The sequence below is a fragment of the Lipotes vexillifer genome, unplaced genomic scaffold, assembly GCF_000442215.2.
Source record: "Lipotes vexillifer unplaced genomic scaffold, Lipotes_vexillifer_v1.1 scaffold602, whole genome shotgun sequence".
In the NCBI taxonomy this organism is placed as follows: Eukaryota; Metazoa; Chordata; class Mammalia; order Artiodactyla; family Lipotidae; genus Lipotes; species Lipotes vexillifer.
In genome coordinates, this window is record NW_006790307.1 from 360191 (window position 1) to 380762 (window position 20572).

Consider the following 20572-nt stretch of genomic DNA (forward strand, 5'->3'; position numbering starts at 1 on the left):
GGACTACTTTATGCCACTATTGAAGTCATGACTATTGCTTTTCTCTTCTTCCCAAGTTAAGAAGAATTTTTAAATCAAAAGTTACAGTTGCATCTATTCCAACAGGAAATAGTCTTGACACCACAAGCAGACAACAAAGGTTACAGTGGCCGAATCATTGAAGTTTTAGGGACCTACATGATCTGGAAAATAACTCATTCATTGGCCCCCTCTTTTATAAGGGTAACAGAGAAATCTACTCAAAGGATATTACTGATCTGCAAGCATATCTAAACAAATAATCCTTAGGAGAGGGAAACAAAAGCATTCTAAACTTGAAAAGAGTTTCCACAGCACCAGCACAAATCTATTGGCAGGTAGACTATGCTCATGTAGTTCTAGGTCTTCTGGGTGAAGAGTACAGAATTCCATCTAGCCTTTGGATACCTATTCCAAGGAATGCCAAGTCTTCCTACAAGTATGAACACCTGGATGATTGTCGAAAATTGTTACTTTCACTAAGATGTTTCATATTGTATGAAGAGAAACATTGTATATGTCAGCCAACCAGTCAACATTTATTCAGCATCTACTACAGATTCATTCATTCAGCTCTCATACTTATCTGAGGACAGGCAAATTTTTGCAGACATATTTTCAATATCCCTGATATAGCTGAGTTAGTAAAATCGCCAAAAGAGATTTCACTGCTGAAGTAAATCATATTGTTGGCTGGCTTGATAAACCTGTTGGTTAAAGTAATTGTTTAATTGTATTCATACAGGTGAGGGAATAAACTGCATAAGCATTGTAATAGGTAAACAATCATGTATGCTCTTGGGAGACAGGGTTTTAGTAACTTATTTCCTTTAGGGATTGGTAGGAGTGCTTGTAAATACAGAGAGCTTGATGGGAAATGAACAAAGCAAAACCGAAAGTGTCTTTTGTATACACAGACTCTACTTTGACCAAATTGGCTGTCACAGCCATTTTAGAGTTTTTCTCCTAGCATCATTATAACAATATGGGCCTTGCAATTAACCATTTATTTACATGATCATTGAAAATCATCTGGTCATGATTATTAATATATGCTTTATACGATCATTAAAAAATATCTAACACAACATCCAGAGTCCCCCAACCATTTTCAACCTACACATCAATGAACTTATCAGGGCACACCCAGGGCCACAAATGCCTTTCATGTGTGCTCTTATATCTTTGTGGGTCCCTTTCTCCACTGGGAAAAATAAAATAAGTTAATAGATTTTCATGTGTCCTAACATTCTCGTTCTTTCATGATGTGTGAAAAAAAGTTTTTAACATTTTCTTTGACCCTGAAAGTTCTTTATGAAAAATTATTTTCGAAGAAATTAAATCATTTCATGGGCCCTATAATCATGTGCCCTAGGCAAAGTTCCATTGTGCTTAATGGATGAGCCAGCCCTGGACACACCAAGTTATTCACCCACTTTCCATCTGCCCTTGCCCTGACCCTGTTTAAGTAGCCTCTGGCTCAGCATGTCTCTCCCACAGCCTGGTAGCCATGAACTTTTAAGCCATTCTTCCCCCTCCATCCTTCTACCCGACCATCTCATCCTTTTCCAATGTATGTGTTTGTACCTTCCCAAAAGAAAACATGGGGCATTAGGATAAACCAGGCACATTTTCATAAGGCAACCCATAGTACAGTAGTTGAGTAGTAATTGGCTTTTGAAAAGTATTTCTTTGATTGGCTAAGCTTTCATTTATTTTTTTAACCTCATTTTTTTTACTGTGCTATGCTTTGATGTTTTACTATGCTATGTCATGGTATCAATTTCCATTTATTAATTTTACTTTTTTCTAATCTTGCATCTTTTTTAAGGTCTGTAAAAAAAAAATTTAACCTCTGATTATGTATGCCTTCTCATTTGTTGTGTCTCCCATTGTTTGTAAAGTCTCCATCTTTGGTACTCTTTTCAACAACTTTTCACTTCCTTACTCACTTTTTCAAATTTTAGGCATGTGTATTTTTTAATGTATCCTTTATTTCATTGACTACATTTTCTGAAATGTTAATTATTCATTTTACCATTTCTAATAATTATTTAGACTATTATAATTCCCAGACCTTCACTTTGTCTTTATTCTATCCCAATCTTGTTTAGAATATTTTATATATTAGATGTAAATATTTATGTATAGATATATATACACAAATCATCATTTTTCTAAGGTATCTTCTGTTTCATTTGCTAACTCTTTTCCAGATTATTTTCCCACTTTTAAAGGGCACATTACATTTGGTGTCTTCCTACAGAATGGAAAGTATCAATATAGTTAAAATGTTCTACCTCCAAAATGAGCTTTATTCAAGTTATTTCTTTCAATATGCTCAAAAGTTTTTTGTATCATTTAAAAGAGGGAAACTAACAAATTGTGTATTGTCTTTATTATCATTATACAAAAATTCCATTTCTATTATTGATTTTTTTCTGAGGCAATCATAGATGAATTAATAAACTAAAATACATATTGCTTTTTTAAGAAATGTGTTTGAAATATGGGCTTGATATGATGCAGTCATTGCAAATCATCTTATAGGTGAGCTATCAGTGCTAAACTTTATTTTTCACACATTAAGTGCTAAAACTTCTGAGATTGGACCCAGGACGGTCAACCTTATTTTGAATTGTGTTCTAAGAGGAATTGTGTATAATGTGGAAACAATGTAGTGGCAATGGCACAATAAAGCTTTTTAAAAATAGCTTCAACATATTGTTCCATTGTGTAAGAACTTTTCCTTGCATTTGTCAAAATATATCTTGTTCTTTCATGAACTGTAAAATGTATATACATTTTCAAAGAACATCAGAAGAATTATAGAACCCAAAACATCCAAAGATCTACTATTTTTAGTATAATTTCATAGCACCCATTACAACAAAGAGTTCAGGCAATGGAAAGATGAACTTATTTTCATCACCTTATGTATTTATCTGATGGATCTTCTTTCCTCCCATCTACTTTATAATCCTTCAATGTCCACATGAGAAATGATTAGAATTCAGCTTTGCCTCATATTGTATATATGGATAAAATTATATACTTGGATGTATATTACACCTGAGAAACTTATTAGAAATGCAGGTGCTGGTTCCCACACCAGATCTACTAAATCACAATTTCGGGGGTGGAGGGTGGTAGGCGGTTAGGCTTCAGTTGTCTAACAAGCCCCAAAGGTGACGTGATGCCTAGCAAAGTTTGCAGATCACTGCTTTGAAATGCATGAAATTTGGAAATCAAATGTTAAGACTAAAGTTTCCTTCCTGCTTCTTAAATAGCCCAAGTTAAAAACATAGGCACAGGGCTTCCCTGGTGGCGCGGTGATTGAGAGTCCGCCTGCTGGTGCGGGGGAAGCGGGTTCGTGCCCCGGTCCGGGAGGATCCCGCATGCCGCGGAGCGGCTGTGCCCGTGGGCCATGGCCACTGGGCCTGCGCGTCCGGAGCCTGTGCTCCGCAACGGGAGAGGCCACAGCAGTGAGAAGCCCGCGTACCGCAAAAAAAAAAAAAAAAAAAACATAGGCACAAAGTGAAGGGGTACCAGACCTGAATATTCTGTAGGTTCTTTCTTTGGAAAAAAAGGTGGTGGCCTAAAATGGAAAATGGACTTGTTTGGTTTGGAGGGTTTTAAAAAATACATTTAGAAGGTTAATTAAAGACAATTACAGAAGAGTAAAAATGTTTCCATAAGATATTCCAAAGCTACGTGCAATGGCGATAAGCTATGTTATTTGCAGAAGAAATTTCAAGCGTGTTTTGATCATTTACCTAATTTGGGGGAAGTCTTGTTTCATCCATTGAATTAATTCTGTAAGCTGACTAAAAACAATACTTCTCAGGATGAGAACTTACCAATTGCTCCTTAGTGAAGAAGAGTACACAGGTTGACATATGCTAAGACACATAATTACATGCTAGGTATTTGGAAGCTTGTCTCTGTCCTCACCTCCTCGTTAAATCTTTTTTTTTTTTTGAGGGTCTGAGAGCTAAAATTGTCACAGCTGAAATTGAAATCCCCTGTCAACTCAGGGGATTAGCATTGGCCAAAGCTCAAAATGACCAAAATACTAATCTCCACATACAGAAATTTTTACATCCCAACAATAGATCACTATCTATGTAAAAGGACATTCTAACACCTAACTCAATTAAGACTGCAGAATTAAGACTGCTTCTTGGAATTTGTTGTAAAGGCTTTTAGTACAGTTGGGTTTGCCCTGTAGAATACACCCCAGGGATAAATGAATCTGGTCTGCCAGGCACAATGGAAGTGATAGTGGCACAGGATTCAAGAAGATAAAAACAAACAGAAACTAGGGAGAATGTCTAAACATTCATCAAAGCCTAGATCTGGTAGATGTGCAGGTAGGGTTGCCAGATAAAATATACAACATTCAGTTACATTTGAATTTCAGATAAATGACAATTTTTTTGTATAAGCATATTCCTAATATACAATATAATATAATGTAATGTTGTATATTGGGGAGGTTATTAAATATACTGAATTATTGGTTATTCATGTGAAATTCTAATTTAACTGGGCATCACATATTTTTATTTGCTAAAATTTGGCAACACTGTATACAGGGTACTCTGCACAACCCTCCCCATCTCCAGGAAAAGATGCTTAATGGTAATGATTATTTTATTTACATTTAAGAGAACAGCTGATATTTACATCTTGCTAAATGTTAAAAAATACCGTTTCCATCTTGAGCCTCTTTGTATGCTTATAGCACAGTTATAGCCCTGATGGCACAGTTTCCACAACTCTCCCTGCACCCTGTAAAATTGACAGATGGATAAAATTGACAGATGGGTGAAATGGGCAGGGCAAATGAGTATGGTCATACTCAAAGTATCTTCTATTTTTCATATAACTGAAGCTTATCTACATGCCCATTGTTAAAGCGGTCTTTTTCTAAGTAAAATTGCTTTTATGTGAAGAATCCCTAAAACATGAGGGTAATTTTAGCAACTGTCCTTTCTTTACCTCAGCTGGCCTGGGAGCAGAAGTCTCAGTAAGGAGTACTAGAAACACAACTCCTCCCCAAATCCCCACTACTTTTAATGCACTTCCATATAGCCCGGGACACCTTATTAGTAATACCACAGAGACCTTCACCAGAAGTACTACAGAAAACTACAGCCAAAACAGCAGCCAGAGGCAGCACCCCAATCTGCAGATGGCCGGAACTACATCTTGGGTTCCCTGGACTACTCAACCCTTCTCCAGCACCACTGAAGAGGTAAGGGGAGAGGGGAGGGGATGGAGTGTGGTTTGGTAAGGTCTCAGAAAGCCCATTGGTTGAAGAGATTTGCTTTGCTGGAAATACTGCTACTCAAGTGGGAGATCAGGCACTCTGTGTCCTGGGTGCTAATTGTACATGAATGCATTCTGTGTAATGAGAAAATCTTTGGGATAGAATTTAAATTGCTACACCTTTATAAGCTGAAGATAAATATAACTGCACTCCTGTAGGTTGGCCACATTTCTGAACCGACGTCAGGGTTCGTAGGCTTACAATAACCTAAAACCAGGAAATAGAAATTGAAATCAGTCCCTTGCAGGTCCCCCGGATATATTTCACAATCGTTTATGCTTGTAAGGGAGGGGAGAGAGTCACAAAGCAATGGAAGATTCAGCAATCACTATAATGGATTTGTGAACATGGAGGAGGATAAGCTGAGTCTCATAGCAATTTCACATCAGCATCCACAAGAGGACAGATAAATGGCTGAGAAGCAGCAATGACACAGCCATAGAGTCTGTTCACATAGTGTTTCCATTTCAGGTGTCCATCTCTTCGGTTTTGCTTTCCACTCAGGGTTTTAGCCTATCATTTTAGACAGTAACAGTGTAATTAAAACAAATTTTAAAAGCTAAGGTTTCATTTGGCAATATTTAGCTGTGTCCTAATAAGCAATCCAAATAATTTAAAGAGAGTAAAAGCCCAACACTATGCATATGACATGCATTTTAGTGCTCTGGTTTCTTTTGCATTGTGTAGAAATGAATATTGCACATGACTCCCTACTAGTGAACACATACCTCATTATTGATCACAAAACAAATAGAGCCAGGGCTTCCCTGGTGGCACAGTGGTTGAGAGTCCGCCTGCCGATGCAGGGGACATGGGTTCGTGCCCCGGTCTAGGAAGATCCCACATGCCGCCGAGCGGCTGGGCCCCATGAGCCACGGCTGTTGAGCCTGCGTGTCCGGAGCCTGTGCTCCGCAACGGGAGAGGCCACAACAGTGAGAGGCCCACATACCGCAAAAAAAAAAAATTATTTTTTCTGTACAGATGTGTGTGTGTGTGTGTGTGTGTGTGTGTGTGTATACACATATATATGTACTGATACATACCAGTACACATGTAGTGATATCAGTATATATGTACTAATTTTTGTCAGTATACATACAGATATACACATAGAGACAGAGACAGATACTAGTACAAAACAAAAACTGTGTCAAATAAGAAACATGCTGAATAAAAACTACAATAGAAACATATCTGCCTGAACACTAAAGCACTGTCTTTTAGCAAAAGGAATATTTCCCCATCTTTGCCCAAGTCAGACCATTGTGAAACAAAGACACAGAAAGCTCCCAGACGTGGCCAGGCTCACTGGAATGAGTCAAGGACAGCCAGCTCTAGAGCTCTGTTGCCGGCATACCAGTCCCGAGGGCCGACCCAGCACCGTGTTACAGAGCCCACGTGGTCCAGCCCTAGAGCTGGGTTTGCAGCCTTGGGCTGTGGCAACTACTCTGTAGGGTTTTCTGGTTTTTGATTTTTAGTATTTTTCTAAAGTGAAGTTTACTCTAAAGTTTATATGAGCTCCCAGATGGAGCACCAGAATGACTATGCAGCCAAAGATCTCATGTTCCATTTTTTTTCTTGACGCTCAGGCAAAACCTTAACTATGTCCTCAGAAGCTGAATGTATAAAAGCTATGCTCTTTCTAAAGGCAGTTTCTAAAACCGCAGTTTTCCATGACTCTCATGCCTTAGGTGAGGCAACCCTGCTAGATCATCATTTGATTTAGTGGGAGCATTTACTTTATAACAATCTGTTATAAACAGCTGTAGTTAAATACTTTGAAAAGTAAAAATGGGTCACTTGGGAGGTAAAATTCCTGTCCTTTAAAAGTAATTTTGAAAGGTACTCTACCTCAACACCTAGAAGAGTATTAGAGAGGAATAAAATTGTTCAACTTAATTGCTTGGAATTGTGTAAAGAAAATCTTTGTGTGTCAGTTATTTTCTTTATCAGCTAGCTCCTGGTTTGGGAGGATTTTGGATTGACTTACTGTAGTTGGGCCATGAGTTGGAGTGGTCTGTTATCGGTGATGATAGGAAAAATCTGAATGTGAGATCTTGGAGAGTAGGGACTGTAATTATTCAAATTTGTAGCTCCAGCACCTGAACATAATGCTTAATGCTTACTAAAGGTGTGTAGAAAGGAAAGGGAAAGAAAGGTGTAGAGTGGAATGGAGCAAAATGGAGTGGAACTGGAGAGTGAAATGGAATGGAATGGAGTGGAGTGAAATTAAGCAGAGGGGAGTGAAATGGAATGGGAAGAATGCGATGGAGTGCTAGGGTATTGAGTTGATTGAAGTGATATAGAAGTGGGTGGAATTGTTGACCACTTGGGTAGCAAATGATACATCTACTGCCAATGTCCATCTACTGCCAAGGTGTGATGGTCATGCTGAGTAACCATGTTTTTTTATATTGTGTAAGTATTCGAAGTTTGCGTGTATCTAGTATTTAATATGTTTCTATTATCTAATACTCTCTCTCTCTCTCTCTCTCTCTCTCTCTCTCTCTCTCTCTATATATATATATATATATATATATATATATATATATATATTTTCATTTTATATATATAGTTTCATTCAGGGGCTAATTATCCAGTTCCTTTTTCTCCTTTCTAATTTCCCCCATTTCATCTCTTAATCACCCTTCAACTGCCCCCCACCACCAAAAAGAAAAAAAATAGTGTAAAAGAAAAAGGAGAAGAAAGCAATGATGACTGTCTAGTGACCTTGGAAAATGTTCATACATCCAACAAATATTTCCTGAGAACTTAACTAGTGTCAGAACAGAGCGGTTAAGAACTCAGGCTTTGAGGTCAAAGGTCTGACTGCCTCTTACTAGCTGGTGACCGAGTCTCAGTTTCCTCATCTATAAAATGAACCTCCACATCTTAGGGCTGTAGTGAGGGCCAGGAGAGACAATGCCTGTAAAACGCTTACCACAGTACCTGATCCTTAGTAAGCACTTAAGAAGGAATAGCTGTTATTGCTATTTTTTACTGGGACACAAAGATGAATGACAAGTTGTTGCCCTGAAGGAACTCACCATCTGCTGAGGTGTTGAGGGAGATGGAGATTACATGGGCTTGTGTGGAATACAAAAGAGAGGCTCCTGACTAGTGTGGAGGTTTTAGTAGGTGTGCAGTAGGTTAATGTCTTCTGGAGGAGGGAATATCTGAACTGAACTTCACAGAGTATAGGAGTTAAACCAATAAGAGGTGGGGGAGTGGGGAGGGAGGGATGTGTAAGAGCTGAGATGGGACAGGATGGAAAGTTAGAAGTGATTTCAACTTTCACCTAAAATTAGTATTTTTTAAGAAACTTGGGAATTTTATCACTTCAATCCAATCACACATTCCATACTTGTTTATTGAGCACCTACTATGTGCCAGACATTGTGGGGGATGTGAAAAATAAATAATAAAGATGGTGTTACAGAAGCACATAGAGAGCACAATGTCGTCAAAACCATTGAGTATAGGATCAGCAATCTGTTAAGACTGAATAAAAGACTTAGTATAAGAGCTCTGTAATAATTCTCACACATACAGATATTGAACATATATCGATGAACATTTCAAACACATGTTTTCAGATGCAGTGTTCATCCAGAAACAGACACTAGTTCCTACTTGTTATTTTAATCACTGACACTAGTAGATTATCTGTCATTCCTTTTGTCCCCATACATATGTAGCCACTACGTAGAATTTAGCACACTTGACCTGAAAGAGAAATCGAGAGAAGAAAGAACAAGAACTGAAATACTAAGACCTTTTGCTTGGAAAGGCAATGTCATTACTACTAACTCACGTTTATGAAGTGACCACAGTGTTCTCGATCCGCAAGCAAAGGATGAGTTAGGATTGGAACATAGGATTGGGAATTGAGGGTGGGATATCACAAAACACTTTCAATGAGAAAGTGGAATGTATTTGTATCTTCCCTTCCATCAAGAGTTCTTTTGAGTTATGAGGAAGGAAACATGAAGAGATGGTATACACCATTTGCAAAGAAGAGAATCTAGGGGATAAAAAGAATAGCTAAAATTTGTGTGCCAGCAACTATGCTAAGCACCTTCATATACTCTGGGAGGTGGGTACTTGTATCTATTTTCCATCACTGTGTAACAAAGTACCCCAAAACTTAGTAGTTTAAAACAATGACAGCTTATTTTTCTCACGGTTTTGTTGGTTGGGGCAGGGAGCGAGGGCGTTCCTCCACTGGTTTCACCTGGGCTCACCCTTGCAGTTGCATTCAGCGTCGAGCTAGAAGTTTCACAATAGCCTCTCTTGCATGGCTAGCAGTTGATGGTGGCTGCAGGCTTGGTTCTCCACCTGGCCTCTCACCATCCACTCGACTATACCAGCTTCTTTACGTGATGGTTTCAGAAAGCTTTGCAAGAGAGGAAACATGGAAGCTACAAGCCTATTGAGACCTAGGCTCTGTAACCACGCATTACTTCTGCCACATTCTACCAGTCAATGGAATCACGAACCAGGCCAGATTCATAAGGTAGAGAAACACCCTGTTTCTTGATGGGAAGAGCTGCAAAATCACATTGAAAAGGGGCATACGTATTGGGTGGGAGGAATCTGTGGTCATTAAACAATCTACCATAGTATTTATTAATTTATTATTATTATTATTTTGTAGGTGCCTAGTTTAAACTTAAAGAGGCAAGGACTCACCCAAGGTCAAATGATTAAAGAATAGCAGAGCAAGCAGGAGACCACACACACACACACACACACACCCTGCACATCTAGTCACCTTATTCTCTCGCACGGAGATCTTATTAATGAAGGTGAATGCCAAAAGGACATGATTTGGAATCCAGCAACACTCATTAACGCTACTGCAAAGTTGTCCTAAGTTGACTGTCTTTGGAGCAGCATTTTGCCTACCTTTTTCCCTTTCCTTCTCTTTCCTCACGCTGTCTTCTGCCCGTTTGGAAGGCTGTGAACCTGAGCCAGTACATGGCTTCAAAACTCTCCTTCTCTCAACCTGGACATGAATTAAATGAACCAACATGTATCATGTGCCTACAGTACTGCCTGGAAAAATAGTGTTTAATTAACATTAGCTACTACTGTTATTATTGTTACCATCACAGTATTATGTGGCAGTGTGTGTCTTCACAAGGACGAAGTTGGTGGAACAAGAAGCTTGTCTACAGTATGAGTCAGGAAATATCTAGCTCAGTGGTTCTCAAAGTATGGACCCAGATTCAGAACTTGTTAGAAATGCAACCACTTGGGCCCTACCCTAGACCAGCTGAATCAGAAACTCTGGCTGTAAGGCCCAGCAATCAGTGTTTTAACAAGCCCTCTAAGTCACACAGAGGTGTACTTTTAAATTCCAGAACCACTGATCGAGATAAATCTTGTCCTTCACCCACAATATCTGTCCCATGGACTTCTAAACACCTTCGTTTCCCACCACTGACGGCACTTTTGTGCATGTGTCATGAGGGGGTAAGAGCGGGTGGTGCCATAAAAGCTAAATAATCAAGTAGCAGAAATTAATGTATCTAATTCCTGCCTCCTGCTGTGACTTTGCAGAGTGTACAACATTGAAGGAATGGGGCCCAGGGTGGGTGAGTGGAGCCTGGGGAGATAGAGAACTGCTGCTAGACTCCAGGCTTTTTGTGTTCTAGAAAAAGGGGGTTCCAGGCACATGGTTCCACCAGGAATGCACGAGACTCTGTATTGGAACATCAGCTGGATTTCAGCACCTGTGCACGCCCTCAGCCAGGCATCCCTGCCTACTACATCCACGGAGATATACTGTGTTCTTGTGCACAAGCCCAGTTGTAGATGAGGCCAGAGGTAGGTGTGAGAAGTGTGCCCTGCATGTATTAGCCATTCCCTATGGGCAAGGAGAGACAGGCAGGGCTGGAGGCAGCAGGAAGTCAATCTTTTGGGGACCTGAGCATGAGATACAAGAGGAAGAGTTAAATGTGCAGAAGTGTCCTGCAAAGGGAGGGAAGCCAGGCCTTTTAGCATCAAAATCTGAGAAGCCTCCACTTATCATCTGAGCGGTGGACTCTCAAGAGAGGTCCAGTCTGGATCCCCTCTCAGCCATGTGACCTCGGGGGAGGCGGTTTGATAAATCGGTCAAGAGCTAGGGCTCTCATGTCAGAGAAAGCTGGTGTAAATGCAAGTGGTGTCATCTACTAGTTACTCGTCATACTTGTTTCCTCTCTAAAATAAGGATAATTAAGGCACTCTATCTGCCTCATAAAACAGTTGTGAGGATTAAAATCTGATTAAGAAAAGTGCTTAGTGCCTTGGCTATACACGATAAGTACTCAACAATGTTCACAAGCAATACTAACTTCCTGTTGTTTCATCACCCCTACCCTGCCTGCATCACAGGGCTGTTCTAAGAACCAGATGGACCAGCGTTATTACGTGAAAATGCTTTCAAAGGAATCAAGCCTTGAACATGCATTAAAAATGTTACTGGCTGGTTCTGATTCTACTCAACATCCCTCAATCTGGTTTGAAGGCACACCCGCTTCTTCCCTTCTCCACCCTGCCCTGGCCTGGGCCCGGGAGACGGACCACATTTCCTCAGTTCATGAATAGCCATTGTGGTGCTGGTCTGAGTTTAACGGCTCTGTGCTTCCTTCCAGTTGGCCCTCAGAGACATCACGAACCAACGTGAGTCTCCAAATAAGTGCGGTGGCAAATGCAAAACACCTCCACCTCCTCCCACCCCAGACCCCTTTGTCGTGCTACTTAAACACAGGGGAATCTCTCCACTGCCACCACCGCTCTGGGGCCAGAACTAAAGATGGGACAATATTCCCCTTCACTGAGACAAACACCTGGAAGGAGAAGTACAAAAATGTAGCAAAACAAAACACCCCAAACCATCTCCTAATGATTCCTCATGACCAAGGGAAGAAAGATTCTTAGATTGTCTGGAGTGAACGGGATAAAAGATAAACAGACTTTTCTGAGACTGCCCCTAGTACAGGAAGTCCATTCTAGAGGGTACGATATTGCGGGAGGGATGTGTTCCTGAAGACCCTAATTTATCATAGCATCATTCAAGTCTAATTCTGACAAAGGGCTGCAGTTCTCTCAGACGGCCCACTAATATGGATTACTATGTGCCAACAGCATAATATGGTTTACAATTCGCTCGACCCTCTCTGGCTTTAAAATCTCAAGGATTTTTCTTTTCTTTCATTTTCTTTTAGTTATAGGGGATTTGCCTGACTCTCCATTTTGTGCACCAAAAGACTGGGTTCATATTTTGTCACAATATAAATCATTTGCCCATAAAATGCAACCATAAAACAGAATATGTGCATTGAAATGGGCTCTTTAACCTGCCAGTATTTCTCTGACACATGGGTTTCCCTCAGCAGATGAGGTCAAGCCCAGATGAGGGTTGATGCAGAGAGGAGAGAACATAGCAAAGGAGGGGAAGTGAGATCGAAGGAGAAACCAGGATGTACAAATTGAGATAGGAAGTCTGTGGCTCTCAGCCCTGGTCTTACATACATCAGAATCACCTGGGAAGCTTTTTGAAGATGCAGGTTCCAAAATTCTCCCTCAGACCTACTGAATCAGAATTTACTGACACAGGACAGCAGCACCAGAGTGTAAAAATCTCCCCATTGATTCTAATGTGCAATTATGTTTACGATCCATTGGAGAATAATTGAATAGTCAACCTGTTAGAAAAAAAACCATTGAACACAAGAGAAGAGGAACAGTTCTGCTGGAGATGTATCTATAACTTGAATCTAATTATCAGGAAACATCAGACAAATGCAAATGGAGGAAAACACGTACCATAGAAATAACTAACCTGTATCATTCAGAAAAGTCAGTGTCATAAAAATCATTTTTAAAGGCTGATGAATTGTTCCAGATTATGGAAGATTAAGAGACTTGACAACTAAATATAACACAGGATCCTGGGTGGGCTCCTTAACAGAGAAAAAACAACAACAACAACAAATGCTAAAGGGACATGCTTGAGTCAACTGGCGAAGTTGAAATACGGATTGTGGATTAAAGCATTGTATCAATTTTGCATTTCTTAAATTTGATATCTTTACTGAGATTACACACTTAATTCAGAAGATATGCAGCCCACTCTGAAATGGTTTAGGTAAAAGTATCATATATAGAGAGAAAGAGATGATAATAAAGCAAATGTGGGGGAATGCTAAAAGAAAAAAGATGCATGGGTCTTGGTAAGGATATGTCGTAGCACTCCACATAATTTTCACCACTTATCTGTAAGTTTGAAATTATTTCCAAACAAAAAAGTTTAAAAAATAAAAAGAGTATTTTGCTTAAGGGCTTTTATAGGGTAGAATCCAAGGGATGATCCTGAGTTAGGGGTAGACCAGTGGTTCAGACTTGCAAAGACCTGTCCGTCTTCTTCAAGGACCAGGAGGAGAGAGGGGGTGGATGGGGGGAGAGGAGAGAAAACACCCTGAGAAATGATGATGAATTTGCCAGAAAGAGCAGTAAATCCAAGGGTCAGAACTGGTGGATGAGCTGGATGATAAGTATGAAGATAAAATAAATAAACTCTGGAAAAGATTGCTAAGTACTTTAAATCCCTGTAATTTACCCCAGTTACATATTGGTTGCGCCCACATATTCATTCCTCTCACAGAATAACAGCTTTGAAAACCAGTTATGAAATACGGTGAAAAGTCACTGAAAGGGGAAATGCTATGAATTCCAGGGGCTGTCTTTGAAGGGAAGATCCTTTTCTTCCTTCCCACCCTTTGGGGGAGCTGGCAACAGAATCCTACCATTGCTAAATCCAGATGAGATCACTAGGGTAATCTTTATTTGGAAAGTACACAGGAGGTATCTGTTTTTTCATCAAAGCTCTTCTGATCTGGATCTCTAATAGATCTGGGCCAATGAACACACACTACCAGTGTAGCTTTATCAGGTGCTTACCCTTCATCTGTGTGTCTGTGAACATTTGTGTTTGCTCCTCTTTGTGCAAGGCTGTACTTCCAGACCAGGACAGCAAAGCTGTGGAGAGGATACCGCAGTAGATGCTTTGCTAAGAGTTTTGACCTTGGTGGCCTGAATCCAATGACCTCTGGATTATTCTAGAAGGATTTGGCCTTCCATGGAGTCAGAGGCTGCTTGGGCACTGTGCCTATCCTAAGGCTTAGATGCTAGGTATTATTGGATTCTGTGATGCTAAGGGTTACAGGTCTGCATTAGAGCAACTGAAGAATACAATTGCTTTTAAGATTCCGCAGTACTTAGCCATACCCTTGTTTAGTGGTGAGCTGTGAATATTTACCGTCAATAGATGAACAGACATTGAGTCTCCACAACCTGGACATGGGGGAGAGATAACGAAGAGCCATGACTCCTTCCATCAAGAGGTTTCTGATCTAGCTGATGGTTTTATCATTATGTTTTTGAAAAACATGGTAAGATCCTTTGATCTTCCACTTCGATCACTCTCAGCTTCAACATTCAGGGGAGTCTGAGACGCGCTGTGTGGACAAGGTGGACAGGATGCTGGCCCAGCACGCCTCCATCTTTTAATTTTTTTAATGAAAAGTGAAAAACCCAGATATTTTTCCCCTTTAAAATCTCCTGTTTTTCTCAACATTACCTGCTTATTCCATTTTTAAAAAACTATATTAGGATCTCACTATAAAAGCCAGAAAAGGCGCATATGCTGGTCAAATAGGGAGCCCTCTGTTTTGCGAGCTCCAGTGAATTCATGGGAAATGATGTTCTAAGGACATGATATGTTAGCCATGTTTTGTTTATTTACTATCCTAGGGCTTGGATAGTCATGAGATTCATGACCTTGCTCCTGAAACCAGAATGTATAACAGTCACGCCCATACAGGCAGCCCCACTGGCCGCATTAACGCCTTGATTCCGTTCGTGTGTGGGCCGACTCATTTCCGAGGGTGGGGTAGTAGCACCGGAAAAGTGGGAATGAAGATGCAGCAGAAGTGCTTGAGGTTGAAAAAGTGATTCGTTTACAGTCACATCTGGTTTTAAGTCATTCGTCTGTATACAGTTACAAAGTTCTGACAAGAGGTATGCAAAGCTCATTTCCTCCAGATTTAAAAAAAAAAAAAAAGTGGGGGAAGGGAAGAGGGTAAAAAATTGATGTAGAAAGAAAAATACCAAGAAACCTTAGAGATGTGTCCGGGAGAGATGGTGGAGCTGCTGTTAGAGACACATCCAGCACTCCCACCCCTCCCTTCCAGGATTTAAAAAAATCTTGGCACTGCCGACAGTCAGAGCAGCCGGTAAATGTCTTCTGTGCTGATCTCTTGAGGAATTTCTCTTGAGTATGGGATTGACAGCAATGGTAATTTATTATTATTTGGATGTTCTCAGAAAGACATTCTTGTCCGTGGACTTTGTCATTCTCTAGCATTGCTGGGTGCTCAGAATCCATGATTTATTGTTATTTATCTACTATTATTAGTACTAATAATCATACTCTAGCATTTGTTGTTATTCATATACTATTATTAGTACTAATAATCATACTATCTAACATACTATCATCCTTTAGCCGGGGAGGTGCTATAAATATAACATGCACCTTCTCATTTTATCCGCCCCCTCATTAAACCACCCCCAAATGCCTGTATGACTTCCATTTTCCAGGAGAACTATGACCTAAGAAGGTTACAACCTAGGAAGCTAGAAAGATTCATTGAAATATAAATATCCCAAAACAGTATCTCTAAACACAAAAGTCACAGTCCTTTTTTAAAGATTGCTTATCAAAATTATCTTACCTTAAAATTTAATAAATCTCTTTTTAAATGCATGACACCCGCTGCAGGTTAAAAATCGTATTCACTTTTGCTGTAATGTACTATTGAAACAGTTTCAAATTGAAACAGAGAAAAGGATTTTGCCATCTTGTAATTGTTTTTAACTGACACATTCCCTAATTGCTAGGCTTTCTTCTTTTTAAAAATATCTGGGGGTTGGGCTTCCCTGGTGGCACAGTGGTTGAGAGTCTGCCTGCCGATGCAGGGGACACAGGTTCGTGCCCCGGTCAGGGAAGATCCCACATGCCACGGAGCGGCTGGGCCCGTGAGCCATCGCCTCTGAGCCTGCGCGTCCGGAGCCTGTGCTCCGCAACGGGAGAGGCCACAACAGTGAGAGGCCTGCATACCACAAAAAAAAAAAAAGTGACAACTGGATCAGAGTTTAGAGTAGGGGATTGACAATCTAAGGCTTTTGTTTGGAATTTGGATAGCTCTTTTTCACCAACTAGAGCAGGAAGGCTTGTTAAATACACACACACACACACACACACACACACACACACAGGGACACACACACACACACACACACACACACACACATACATACACAGGCACACACAGAGATTATCTGGCTCCACCAGAACATTTCAAATTCCTCAGGTTGTAGTAGGGCCCTAAGATTTATGTTTCTAGCAAGTTCTCAGATGATGCTGATACTAGCTTTTGAGAACCACTGTCCTAAAGGTTACTACCTCCTTCCCCTTTCTCCTTTTCCTCCCTTCATCTTCCCTCCCATTCATCTTTTCCCACCTCTTCCTGTTCAAAATCAATCTTCTCTTCTTCCTCTCTTTTTTATTCCTCTGCTCCATCCCTCCCTCCCTTTCAAGATGATATTTGAGGCATCCAGCAGGAACATGTCTAGAAGGACTTGTTTACAGTGTTTATTCAGATAATAATATTTATTGAACAGCTACAAAGATTCACTCATTCATTCATTCATTCATTCATCTACTCACTCAACAAATATTTGTTGAAACTCCACTATATGCCAAACTCTGTGCAAGAAGAGCAAGACAGACAAAGACTCTGCCCTAAAGGAATTCACCATATGGCCAGGGAAGGCAGACTGTATACAAACATATAAATAACTGGATTATTACCAAGTGTCATTAATGTTCAGAATTAAATAAATGGGTTGCTGAGATGAAGATTGATAACAGCACACTTTTCCCCTGTGAGGTCAGAAAGGGCCTGGCCCCATAGGGATGTATTTAAGCTGAGACCTAAAGATTGGGAGAAAGACAGCTAAGCAGACCTCCTGGGCAGGAGTGGTCCAAGAAAAGGAAATTGCAGGCACAAAGGCCCTGGGGCAGGAAATAGTCAGCTTCTTGGGGGTGTCTCCAAAACCTAAACCAGGGCCTGGCACACGGTAGGTGCTCAGTCAATATTTGCTGAATGAATGAGTAAATGAATTATTAGACCCAGGCCACTGGAGCATAGGAGGCAAGCAGGAGAGAGGCATGGGGTAAGCAGAGGCCAGGTCATGAAAGGCCTTTTAGGTCATGAGTGAGGATTTTGAATTAACCAATCAACTTTACCAATCCACTCTCCCTTCATCCCCCAACCTTCTCTGCACCCAGCTCAAACCCTGATGTAAAGTAACAGTTCTCAAAGTGTGACCCTGGGACCCCTGATGATCGGTTGTATCATTCAACATGTATGTTCATGACGTGATAAGAGCCATGCTTTCATCCATGAAATCATAATTAATGAATATATAAATTAGAACAATTATTCATTAATTGTTATGACTATTTGTTTAAAAGGCAGCTGTTTAACCAACGGTTTAACATTAGGCACTCATGTCTAACCAAAAGCAGTCTCACCCTTCCCCTGCAGTCTGGGAAAGGTTTCCTAGTGGCAAAGAGAAGAGGTTGTCCCCTGAAAAGTTACAGAGAGGCTGATTCCAAATTCCTGGAATGCAGTAACTTCTAAAGCAAATGTAGTGTCATTACACAGGATAAATAGGTTCAAAAGAAGTTGAGGAATTCCAAACAAAGATGAGAACAAAGAATAAAATGAATCATCTTATTTGTACTTTGTACAGTAGTTTCAAATAAACTCCTCTAGGAAGAGATGTTATCTGGCAGCTTTTCCCAGTCTCTTACTGCCTTGAATCTATTACACATCTCTCTAATTTTTCATATTAATATAAGTGTTTTTAAAAGGTAAATCAGCTTTTAAAATGTAATCAGTAAAAACCTGAGTTTAAACTTTCTCTCCTTGTTTCATAGTATGTTCATTCCTATAGGTTATTTAGGACCCACTAATTAATTGGGAGCTTTGCTGTGAGCCTTAAGATTCTCCAAAAAAAGAACCAGCAGTTATAAACCTTTGGGAAAGAAATATCTCTGACTCCCAGTCCTTTCCTTCACAGATTGCTATAATTCTTCATTTACATTGGTATCAAAATAGATAAAAGGCACAAGACCATAAATGTATATGTCTCTCTGATAGATCAAAAATTAAATAATTGTATTTGAAGAAATTGCTCCTTCTTTTTCTAATCCCTATTCCCAGGGTTATTATTAGCAGGTCACTGTTAATAACAGAATTTGGAAGCATCTGAAGCGTGTTATGAGGATATTTTGTTATTGCCTTGCTTGATTAGTCATCTTCACATTTTGCCGCAGTTGCCTCTACTATAAGGCAGTATACTGCATTATAGTCAGATAGTGTATTGGATATCAAATACTATTTTAAAATTAACTGTCAAGGTATAGTAGGTTGGTAACGTAATTTTTAAAAAAAAATATGTGAGAAACCTTGGAGAACTTGACAAAGACAGGATTTATCGAAGATTTCTGCAAAGGACAGAGGGATATTTAGTGAATTTGGGAAGGAATGTTTCAAATCTGAGGGGCAATCTATGAGAAAAATGTAAAAACCTCATTGGTTTTTGACAAAGAGAAGGATGGGCAGCAGAAGTTAGGTAAGCGGGACCTATGTGATGGATGAATTTGAAAGAGAGCAAACTGTGTGATTTGGATGCAACCTATCACTAGGCACACTGACAATTGGACAGCACATTAAAGTTTGCAAAGGTGCTTTAACATATGTGATCTTATTCTTCATAACAGCTCTGGGAAGTATTTAGAGTAGATATTATTCCAGTTTTACAGACGAGGAAATCACATTGTCTTCTGAATATAGCCAGAAAAGAAAACGGTAATGTTAAAAAGGAATAAAGCTGAAAAAGACCCCTGTAAAGGCTGGAGGCAGCCTGTAGGATTGCAGTCTCTAAGGGGGAGAGAAGAGGAGTATCTCTGATGATGCCAAAAGGAATGCCAGGCTGTGAAAAGTCATTGAACTTGGGGGCGAGATACGGAGGGCAAAAGTTCTTTGGTAAGACAAGTGACCTGGGCAGAGAAATAAGAAAGATTCCATTTTCCCAGAAATACACACGTGTTTTAGGTTTGACCTTCTTGGAGTGTCTGCTAACTTGAAAAAGAAATTTGAGATCTCTAGTCTGGCTGCAGGTTAAAAGCCCACAGAATCTTTGAAGGAGTAGAAACTTCATCTTTTCATTAAAAAAAATTTTTTTTAAACGCAAGTTTTCTAAAAGAATTGAAATAATTTTCCATTTTTCGTTTTTTTCTGCTTTTCCTCCAAGTAGGAAGGAATAGCAGTCAATATATATTGACTGATATAGCAGTCAATAATATAGCTTTATGTATAATCTATTTGAAAAAGAAAAGAATATGCCATCCTTCCCATTGATGTAGCTCAAATATTCTGTTTTGAAAAATCTCCTCTCTTCCGGCAGTTGTCAGGGATGGCACCCAAAGAAAAGCAGTCAAACATTATTAAGGTTGTTGCAATATTTTCCTACTATCACCTATGACCAATTAAACATTTTTGCTCTTCGGTTATCAGGAACTCTTTTAAAATCCATTTCCAGACACATGATCACTCTGGTACTGAGGCAGTTGCTAAAAGTTAGCATAAAGTTAGTGCTAAAAACTAAGTGAATTTCACTTTCTTGTAATATGTGGGAAGCTGAGCCGTCAAGCGTATTTTCCACAAACGAGAGCTCGTATTGCTTTCTTATATTGCTTGGACAATTATGGATGAAATGACTTTAACTACTGGATGGTCAGTGATGAAACTGCTTTGCTTGCGGGCTGGACGATTGGTGATGATTATACTTGTTCTTGGTTAGCACCATGTGCATAAGATTTAGGGAGGACACAGACCTCTACACAAGAGAAAGGGGAAAGTGAATGGCAGGAAAAAATGAAGGTCAAGTTGACAATGGACACCATCCTTTCGGGGTCTTTTTCTCTTGATGGTGTCAGGGGGATACGCGTTGGGACAAATGAATGCTTTGAGGTGAGAAGGGCAAAAGCACTCTAATAAAAGGCTTCAGGAAAGAGTGAGGCGACCTAGAGACATC

General features: G+C 39.9%; 1 protein-coding gene across 1 annotated transcript in view; it reads left to right on the forward strand.

The window, feature by feature from the left end:
• PTPRB (protein tyrosine phosphatase receptor type B) overlaps positions 1–20572 on the forward strand; it is a 116154-nt gene that overhangs the window by 6305 nt on the left and 89277 nt on the right. Inside the window, exon 3 of the mRNA XM_007463538.1 lies at positions 5028–5278. Within this exon, the coding sequence (XP_007463600.1) occupies positions 5028–5278 (251 nt within the window). The remainder of the gene's footprint in view (positions 1–5027; positions 5279–20572) is intronic.